The sequence below is a fragment of the Octopus bimaculoides genome, chromosome 7, assembly GCF_001194135.2.
Source record: "Octopus bimaculoides isolate UCB-OBI-ISO-001 chromosome 7, ASM119413v2, whole genome shotgun sequence".
NCBI lineage: Eukaryota > Metazoa > Mollusca > Cephalopoda > Octopoda > Octopodidae > Octopus > Octopus bimaculoides.
In genome coordinates, this window is record NC_068987.1 from 49,807,042 (window position 1) to 49,818,160 (window position 11,119).

Consider the following 11,119-nt stretch of genomic DNA (forward strand, 5'->3'; position numbering starts at 1 on the left):
TATATATACACACATACATATGTATGTATGTATGTATGTTTGCGCAGTGACATAGAAATAATCGGACTGAATACCTGATTGCGCGGTTAAACCATTGGGAGTGAAGGACCCCTAGCCCTTGTTAGGGTATCCTTCTAGGAGAAGGAAACTCAGGCAACTGGGATAATTCCGACATAAAACCTGAGGCTCAGTGGTTACCGATGATGTTGAATTGTTCTTCTTTTTGGGTTATGGCTACTGTTGCTTAGTGAGTGGGATTGACTCAGTGCACAGCCTTTCCTCACTTTAAAAAAAAATCTTCTTGCACAGGCACTGCACGATAACATGTTAAGCTTCGTGCAATGGCCATACTCGATAACAAGAGGGCAGCCATCATGTATGTATGTATGTATGTATGTATTTCTGTGTCTGTGTTTGTCCCTACCCCAACTACTTAACAACTGATGCTGGTGTGTTTATGTCCTCATAACTGAGTGGTTCAGCAAAAGAGACCAATAGAATAAGTACTAGTCTTATAAAGAATAAGTCCTGGGGTCAATTTCTTTAACTGAATACCCTTTAAGGTGGTGCTCCAGTATGGCTGCAGTCAAATGACTGAAACAAGTAAGAGAATAATGTGTGTGTGTGTTTTTATGTAGCTTTGTGTTGTGTTTGTTCCCCACCACCACTTGACAACTGGTGTTGGCTTGTTTACATCTCCATAACTTAGAGATTTGGCAAAGAATAAGTACTAGGTTTTTTAAAAAAATAAATATTAGGATAAATTTTGTTTGACTTGACATGTCAAGGCAGTGACCCTGCATGACTGCAGTCCAACAACTTAAACAAGTAAAAGATAAATTAAAATTAGTGTTGATTGATTACTTGAAGAATGAAGGAAATAGCAAAGCAAGTCAATTAAGGTTTGTTTGGAAATTCATTGCTCCTTATGTATGGTTGATTTAGTGGTGGAATTCACATGTAAGCACCCCATATAACGCCTCATAAATTTTTTTATTTTTAAGAATTTTCAGAAAGTTTTTGCAAATTTGTGTTCTACACACAGGAATTCATATGATTGTGCAAAAATAAAATTTGTGTGTGTGTGATTTAAAGGCGATTTAGCTGTTGTTTTTAGCACATCCCATGACAACCTTACACCATCCTTGTTTCTTTGCCACTCTGACATGTATCTGTGTTTTTCAATATTTTTCTCTCCCCATAAACACATTTAATGGACTGATGATGCAGCTAAGACTGGTCCCCTGCTGGGATTTAAACCAAAAAAATTGGACTGTATGTATTTTAACCCTTTAGTGTTTAAACCGGCTATATCCAGCCCAAATATTCTACTTATTTTATGCTCAAACTGGCCAGAACCAGTATCTCACACCTACCCTGCAATGTCATTCTAAAAATAAACAATTACATCTTTCAACTCTTGAAGCTACAAGATAATACCAGATTAATTTTTAAAAATGTAAATGAATAAGGATTACTTTTGACATATTAATTTGAACGCTAAAGGGTTAAACTGATTTTTTTAAAAACTGGAAAAAGAGTGGAACTTTTAGGATTTTGTGTTGGGGGGGGGGGTTAAAAAAAGTCTTTTTCTTTCATAATCATATGAATTCTTGTGTATAGAACACAATTTCGCAAAAATATTCTGAAAATTTCAAAAAATAAAAAGTTATGAGGGGTTGTATGAGGTGCTTAAACCAGAATTCCACTGATTATGTTATTTGAATTATGTTCCTTTATTTATAAAATGCACAAATTCTGTTCTGTTTGCAGGAATGTTCCCTTGGGCCATGATGGTCACGATGACAATATTCTTCTATCCTGACTGGCCGAGGAAAATCTTCAAAATCTTACCAGAATCCATCTCCTCCCTGTTTCCAGAAGATGATCCAATCCAAAAAACCAATCATTGTATTTATGCTGTAAAGGTAGAATTTTGTTGGTTTTCATCACCATCATTATCATAGTCATCACCACCACCATTTAATATCTCCAAAAACTGACTGATGAATTTTCTATGAGACAGTAACTTAAGGATTATGGAGCCATGTTTTAGAAATAGAGGTTATGAGTTCAAACTCAGTCTGAAACAAGGCACCTAAAGACAGTCTTTTTGATCTGGTTGATTGAAATATAATTTCAAGCATAAAAACATTAAACAATAATTAACTTATGGCACATAAAATTCAGATTATTGATTTCTAACCTTGGCACAAGGCTACAGATTTTAGGAAAGTAACAACCAATTAGATATGAACTCAATTTTTCATTATTACTTTATTTTATCAACCTGAAAGATTAAAAGACTTAGTTACCCAAGCAGGAGTAAAGACAGGGCCATCATAGAAGCATGGTTGATCCTTGGGAAAAATCAATGCACTAGACCCTGTTGTATCTATTTATTAACAGCGAGCGACAATATATGTAAATCATAATTGGGCTCTCAGGCCTATGAGGCACTTGGGTAACTGCCCAGTGTCCCCATACTTTTAGATGGTAGTGTAGTAGTGTAAATTTAGATAAGTCATTCCTTATTGAAAGTGACCACTCATGTACTGACACTTGTGTGTGTAGGGTTAGTTTCTATGGCTGGATGTCCTTAGTGCTAACCACTTTTCAGGGTAAACTGGATATTTTCTCAAGGCACAAACATGAGAGAGATTGCGTATATATCAACAAGACAGGACAAATGGATCTCAAAACTCTGCTCAAGAAAAGTCAACCTCCTATTAAGAATTTTTAAAAATCATCATCATGACTGTGTGGTAAGAAGTTAGCTTCCCAACCACATGGTTCCAAGTTCAGTCCCACTGCACAGCACTTTGGGCAAATGTCTTCTACTATGGTCTCAGGCCAATCAAAGCCTTGCAAGTGGATTTGGTAGACGGAAACTGAAAGAAGCTTGTCATATATATGTGTGTGTGTGTGTGTCTCTATGTTTGTCCCCCACCACCGCTTGACAACCATTGTTGGTGTGTTTGCATCTCTAATTTAGCTGCTCAGTAAAAGAGACCAAAAGAATAAATACCAGGTTTTTTTTTTTTTAAGTACTGGAATTGATTTGTTTGACTAAAAATTCTTCAAGGCAGTGCTCCAGCATGGCCGCAGTCAAATGATTGAAACAAGTAAAAGGTAAACAATAAAAAAAATTTCTGCATTGAGAGGTTACAGCTCCAGTACCATGGACATGTTATTAGAATGTTACAGGAAAGAATTGCAAGACAGACTCTTCAAGCCAAGTCAACCAGCTGGAGGCCTAGGGGTAGACCAAGAATGTGATGGTCGGATAATATCCATAGTCTCAGTTGGTCACACATGGGGTTCCAGCTGGAAAGTGTGATGACAGTTGCTTGAGATAACCTATGGACAAGGTGCTTGAGGACACTACCCTCATGATACTCCATGGAACAGTAGGCAGAGATGGATGAATTGGAGGACATCATCTCTATGCAATAATAATCAATAAAATCCAAGGAAAACCATGATGGGCAGCATCAAAAGTGGTTAGTTTTAAAAAAGGAGATATGTTGGTGTATCATAAGAAGAAATATAAGGTTTTAGACATTTGTATCATTAGAAGTTATAGCTAATGTTTTATACATGCTTAACTCTAACAGCTCCATATACAGTCCACAATGTTCATATATGGATTATTATAAACCTCTTCCATCACTGGCAGTGAGATGGCATTCTTAAGAAAGCTGTCTTCAGTGAAAAATCTTCAGACTTTAGACCAGTGATCCTCAACCATTTTTTGCTTATGGACCCCTGTGATTCCTATTTTACTCAGGAGGTGGGAACGTCATTGTCATTCGATGTCTAAAAACTCGTATTATATTTTTATGATTAAATATTATTCAGAATTGTATATAAAAATATTTAAATATTTTGTGTATTATAGAAATATAACCAATTTATTGCACATAAATTTTAATGACAAAATTTTCTATGGGCTCTCAAGGGCCATATGGACCCTAGTATATATAATATACCCCAGCTGGCGGTATATTATATATACTCTAAATGCAAAAGGTATATTATTTCCTTCTGATAAAAGAAAATATATTATTTACACTACCTCTACAACTTGTATCACCGTCACCACCACCACTACTACTACTACTACTAAATTCCACCACCACCATCTACACCATTCTCCTTTATTTTTATATTATTCTCAGCTGAATTTATACTTATGTAAACCCACTAATACATGTTCATGGAGGACACCTACTTTGTTACTCATTTTGTGTACATGTACAAATACATTTGTACATAACTATGCACATCCACTCACATCAAAGTATGTTGTAATGTTGATACACACATACATACGTATACACACATTAAAGCATGTTCTAATATTCATACAAACATGAAAGCATGTTCTAATATTGACACACATATACACTCCATCACGCACACACACACACACACACATGTATACACATATTCATGCATATTCTTATTACATGGAAAAATGCGAGCTAGAGAAATAATTTTCTTAATTTTATAAAACTGGAAAAGTACAGGATAATTTTCAAACTTCTAATTATTAATTGATACTTAAAAGAATGAATTTTTTTTAAGTGCAAAAAATATTTTGAGTTATTTTTTAAAATTTTTAACAGAAGTAACAAGTAATAACAAATAGAAGTAACAGCTTGTAATAAAAGTTTTAGTTTTAATAAAAGCAAATATTTTCTAAATCTAAATCTTTTATTTGAAATTTTATCCTTAGCTGCAATATTTTAAGTAAAAATTTTCTTGTTCTGTACTTTACCAGATATAATAACTTGTCCTGTACTTTGTCCTGTACTTTTGCAGGTTTATAATCTTCAGAATGTTATGTTTATATATTTGTTTTGCAAGATTCTTGATGTGAATTCATGTGTTGAAACAGATTTTATTGTATTTGGGGATGGTCATGTTGCCAGTTTAGCTAATGAAAACACACACACTATATATTTGGTGTTCACTTGCTTCAGTTTTATTTTATATTAATAATATTTCGGCCAGAGTTCTTTCATCACACTTCTGTGACCTCATCAGTGGTCCTTTGCTTTCTTCTTTCTTTTTTGTGTCCCTCCTTACTAACGATCTGCCATTTTGTTTTCCTGTTGTATGTATCTTTATTTGCACATGCGTATATCCCTGTGTGTGTCTATGTTTAGTAAGTGTGTGTGTGTGGGAATGTGTATGGTGCTTGCATTATCAGTACCCCCTGGGATACTGTTAATGCAGGCACTATAAAGACACATACAACAAGAATATAAAATGGCAGACCGTTAGTAAGGTGAGACACACAAAAAAGAAAAAAGAAAGCAAAGGACCACCGATGAGGTCACAGAAGTGTAACGAAAGAACTCTGGCCAAAATACTATTAATATAAAATAGAGCTGAAGCAAGTGAACACTAAATATATAGTGTGTGCGTTTTCATTGGCTAAACTGGCAACATGACCATCTCCAAATACAACAAAATCTTCAGAATATTATTTCTCTTGCTTGCATTTTTCCATGTAATCCATGTTTTTTTCCAGGCTATGCTAATTAATAATGTGTCAATAATTTAAGATTTTACCTTATTGAAAATTGAATAATAAATTTAATAAATTTCTAAATAATATTTTAAAAATTAGCAGTGTTGTTGATATTTTTTTTCCTTACCTCAATGATGCCAGTAACATATATTAAAAGTCCCCTTATAGAACTATATTCATAAAAAAGTATAGAATTATCATCCTCAAATTTGAGAAACAAACACTCATAATTCCTTGAATTGAGCTCTATCATTTAAGCTTAATTAAAATATAGTTTGCTTTTAAAATAAAAAAGTTAATTATACTTAAATCCAATTTTTTGCCTTATATTTTTTTCATGATATTTTTACCTCACAATTTTTTTGATACAAATTTTTGTAGCATGGGACGAAAACTATGAAATTCCTCATGCTTTCTCCTATCATTGAAGCTAAGATAAATATATTTTGCTTTTAAAATAAAAAAGTTATTTGGATCCAAACTTGATTGGGGGTGTTACTTACTCTCCTGTAACGTTGCTACAAATTTTAATGTAAACTTTTTCTACTGCCAAAATGTAGCTAGGGACCAGTCCTCTTCAAAGATGTTAACAGTTTTCAATTTGGTTAAAAACTGAATTAGCAACAAAGTCTGAAATGCTGTATGTGAGTAAATTGCAGCCTTAAGAATATTATTCAACTATAGAAGTAGTTGAATGATATTACCACATATATATTTCTCCACATTCATCTTTTTGTCTTCAAGCATGAGATTTCAAGTGAAGGAAACCCATTGTCTGCAGGTGATGGAGAAAAATCAACAGATGATTCAAAATCCAACCAAAAGCAACACATCCATCCAAAGTACTCTTTGCGCCATATTTTTTCCACTGCCTTCACTATCTTTTATATCCTGTTGCAGTTATTCTTGCCATTTTCTCACTTCATTACAAAGGTTAGTATTGTGTTACAAAATTATTTAATCCTTTCATGAGTCATAGTATCCTTGTATGTTTAGAAATAATTATCAGAGATTAACCCACCTTTTTGATATCAGCCTCCCTGAGACCATCCCTGAATCTGTGATACAAACTTCCTGGTTTACAGTGATCTAAATAAAAGCCTTCCATCAAGATTTCATGTTAATTTGTTCCAAACACCAGCTTCATCATAAAGTTATTTTACTAAAATCTTCATTATTTTCACAATTAATTAAAATAAATGCAGTGTATTTCAACAAAGATATGCTAACCATGTACCTTGTATGTGCAGGAAAAAGTATACTTATTCTTGTTGTCAAAATATTTTTCAAGATTAACCTTTTGATACCTACTGGCACATCTAGATTTGTGACATAAAATTCTTGTTTTAACCCTTTAACATTCAGATTACCCTGTCAAATGTAATGCTTATTTATTCATATTGTTTTGAGTTAATCATACATTATCTAGTAGCTTTAGTATTTTGATGATGTACAAGGGTGAGTCAAAAAGTAATGCCATTTTGTTTAGGACAGGTATAATTACCAACACAGGAACATGTATCATACATCAAAATGAAGCTGGTCCTCTGTGGATCACATCCCTACTTCTCAACATAGTCACCATTTCTCTCAGTAGCGATGTTCCACCTTCGAATGAGAGCATGTATCCCTGCCCCTTAAAATTTTGTTGACTGTTCTTTGAGCCACATCTTCACTACAGTTTTCACTTCCTCGTAACTGGAATAATGTTTGCCTCTCAAACCCTCTTTCATGGGGCCGAAGAGATGATAGTTTGAAGGCGTTAAATCTGGTGAGTATGGAGGATGCAATAAAGTTGTCCACCCAAATGAGGCGATTGTCTCCCTTGTCCTGGTGCTTGTGTGTGGTCGAGCATTGTCATGCAGAAGGAGGACATTGTCGATTGGCAAGTTGGGTCTTACTCGTCGGATTCTTGCTCTGAGCCTCGTCAGGGTCTCAATGTAGGCCTCAAAGTTTATTGTTTTTCCATTTGGCAAGAAGTCGACCAGAATGACACCTTGAGCATCCCAAAAGACAGTCGCCGTGATTTTTCCAGCTGACTTTTGCGTCTTGAACTTTTTCAGTGATGGTGACGTAGAGTGATGCCATTCCATTGACTGCCTCTTTGATTCCGGTTCATAATGATGAACCCATGTTTCATCACCTGTTATGAACCTTCGAAAGAAGGTGTTGTCTCTTTGACTTAGTTCGAGAAGTTCAGTGCAGGCATTGACCCTGTCAGTCTTGCATTTGGTAGTCAGCTCTCTCGGTACCCAACGGGCACACACTTTTGAAAAGCCAAGTGATTCGGCAATGTTGTAAGCACTTTCATGGCTCACTTCAAAGTTTTCTGCCAACTCATCAAGAGTTATGCGCCTGTCTTCTCTGATCAGAGCATCTGCTTTTGCTTTATTGGCAGGATTCACAGAAGCAGACGGACTGCCAGAACGGGGTTTATTGACTACACACACAGTTCACACCTTTTCATCTTTAAGACGACAGACCCACCTGCATACATTACTAGAATCTAAAGTGTTGTCCTCAAAGACATTTTGTAATCGTCGATGAATATTCACAAGGGTTTCCCCCTCAGCAACAAGAAATTCAATCACTGATCTTTGTTCTTGACGTAACTCTAAGGGGGCAGCCATTTTGAATTTTCCTTACCAGTCTAAAAACCTGAAAAGTAAGAAACAAAATATTTCAGAACGTAAATGATATAATCATTTATAACTGGGAAAATTTTCAGTTATTTTTATCAAAAACTTCACATGAAATAAAGAAAGTGGCATTACTTTTTGACTCATCCTCGTAATTGTATATTTTAGAATAACATTGCAGTTAGATGAGAGAGGTTGGATCTGGCCAGTTTGAACCTAAAACAGGAAGAATATTTGGGCCTGATAGGACTGGTTTAAATGTTAAAGGGTTAAAGTGATTTAAATTAAAACTTTCCATCAAAATTTCATGTTAATTTACATTCCAAACACCAGCTTGGCAAAATTATTATACTAAATTTTTCCTTATTTTTGCATTAATCAAAATAAATGCAGTGTATTTCAACATAAATATTGTTGTAGCTTCACTGTAAGTTGAGTCATGTGTTCTCTGTTTTGAATACATGTCATATCTACTGATATCTTGTAGCTCTGATGCACTATTGTTATCATTATTATCATCATTATATGACAATCATGTTCTATGCTGGCATGGGTTGAACTGTTTGACAGGATCCAATGGGCTTGTGGACTACATCATGCTCCAGTGTTTGCTTTGGCATTGTTTCTACAGCTGGATTCCCTTCCTAAAACCAACCACTTTACAGTATATACTGAGTGCTTTTTTTCATTGAATCAGCACTAGTGAGGTTGTTGTGCAGCTTGTAAGACTGTGAACCTCAAGAGAAGTGACTTTACACTACAAGATGAGGGGTTGAAGTACGAGAGAAGAGGGCCAAAGCAGAAACAAGTTTCTTGTTATAGAGGGGCTGCATGGCTACTCGTATTTTAGATGAAAGGGGTGATAAGTGATGGTGGTGTAGTGGGGAAGAGATAAATATAGTGGTGATGAGGTGTCTTTGTGGACCCTCAAGGCACAAAGTGAGAAGTAAACGGAGACAGAAGAATCAGCAGGTAGAAGTTGCAAGAGTGTATGAAAAAGTGAGAAATGAGGGCACTATAAAGCAAATGAACTTCAAATAGGAAAGCATTTAGATTTGCTATAAAAAGAAAGATAACTCTAGAGAGCTACACAGTGATACAGCCTAACAATTGAATGTCTCTTTTAGAGTTTATTTATGAAATTATTTGTAGCAAAATTGAATGTTTTTTGACAAAGAATTTCTTAACTTGTGTAATCATTATGTAATTCTTGTTAGTATGTCTTTCAGTATAGAATAATATCAAAGTCTCTTGACCTCAGTGTTGTTTTAATTTGGTGTGTATGGATATCATTATGTCTTAATCTCAGTGTTTTGGCATCAGTGTGTCCTAAACCAGTGTCTTGATATTGATGTACTGTGTTATCAAAGCATCTTGACACCAATGTACCCTGATGTCACAGCATCATGATGTCAAAACGTTTTGATGTTAGTGTATCCTAATTTCAAAGCATCTTGGTGTCAGTGTATGACATCAATGTATCTTGATGTCATAGTATTTTGATGTCATTGTGTCTTGATGTCAATGTACCTTAATGTCAGTGTATCCTGATGTTGATATATCTTGATGTCAATACATCATGATGTTAGTGTATCTTAATGTCAAAGTGTCTTATAGTGTACCTTAATGTGTCTTGATGTCGATGTACCTTAATGCCTATGTGTCCTTAATGTCATCAGAGTTCCTTGGTGACATCAGTATTTCTTGATTTTGTTTCCAGTGTTCCTGTTCTTTGGTGTTGTTGGTGTCCTTTGATATCAGTATATTCTGACACTGGTACATTGTTAATATCTGTATACCATTTAAAGCAGTGGTTCTCAACTAGGGTCCATATGGCCCTTGGGGATCCATGTAAGATTTTGTGGTTAAAATTTATTGGTTATACTTCTATAACACACAAAATATTCTAACAATTTTTTTAAATACAATTCTTAATAATCTTTAATTATAAAAATAGGAATTTTTTTTTAAAACACTGAATGTCTATGAGGGTCCAGTAGAGTAAAATAGGAATCAGAGGGGTCCTCAGACAGAAAATGGCTGAGAACCACTGATTTAAAGAAAGAAAACACAAAATAGAAAATTGTCGACATACTGATATAAAATATATATACTGAAGCATGCATGATATTGAGTTAGACAAAATTAACTGTGTGTACAGTAGATATGGTCTCTTAGCTCATGAGACAAGAAAATGAGAAAACTGATCTTCATTATTTTTTTGTTTTTTTTTTTGTTGTTGCTAGGGTTATAATAATTGGACATCTGGTCTGTATGGATATTCTTGGGACATGATGGTTCATAGATGGAACACACAACATCTGCAGATTATGTATGTTGAGCGAGATACTGGAGAATCAGGATTTATTGATCCCATGGTGAATATTTATAGATTTCTTTGTATATACTTATTGTTGTTGTTGTCATTGATGTTTCATTGCTTTTGTTTTGTTTTGTTTTTATGCCTGGAAAGTTGAACAAGGAATAATTCAGGTTATGGCATGATATTTCACCTCTCACAAAGGAACGTTGTTCAAATAGCTCCAGAAATTTGAGGCATGTGTGTGTGTATAGACAGATAATATATATATATATATTCATCATCATCATCATCGTTTAATGTCCGCTATATATATATATATATGTGGAGGCGCGTGGCTAAGTGGTTCAGGTGTCAGCATCTTGATTGTAAGATTGTGGTTTCGATTCCTGGACTGGGCGACGCATTGTATTCTTGAGCAAAACACTTCATTTCACGTTGCTCCAGTCCACTCAGCTAGCAAAAATTAGTAACGCTGTGATGGACTGGCGTCCCGTCCAGCTGGGAGCACATACGCCATTGAAACCGGGAAACCGGACCCATGAGCCTGGCTAGGCTTTAAAAGGGCGCATTTATTTTTTTTATATATATATATAATATATATATATATATATATAT

At 34.8% G+C, this 11,119-nt stretch overlaps 1 protein-coding gene across 3 annotated transcripts in view; it reads left to right on the forward strand.

Moving 5' to 3' along the window:
- Positions 1–11,119, forward strand: part of LOC106881997 (vitamin K-dependent gamma-carboxylase) — a 72,057-nt gene that overhangs the window by 48,849 nt on the left and 12,089 nt on the right. For all 3 annotated transcript variants that reach the window (XM_014932533.2, XM_014932534.2, XM_052969632.1), the window contains 3 exons: positions 1,774–1,928; positions 6,287–6,475; positions 10,428–10,559. In XM_014932533.2, coding sequence (XP_014788019.1) covers positions 1,774–1,928; positions 6,287–6,475; positions 10,428–10,559 — 476 coding nt within the window. The remainder of the gene's footprint in view (positions 1–1,773; positions 1,929–6,286; positions 6,476–10,427; positions 10,560–11,119) is intronic.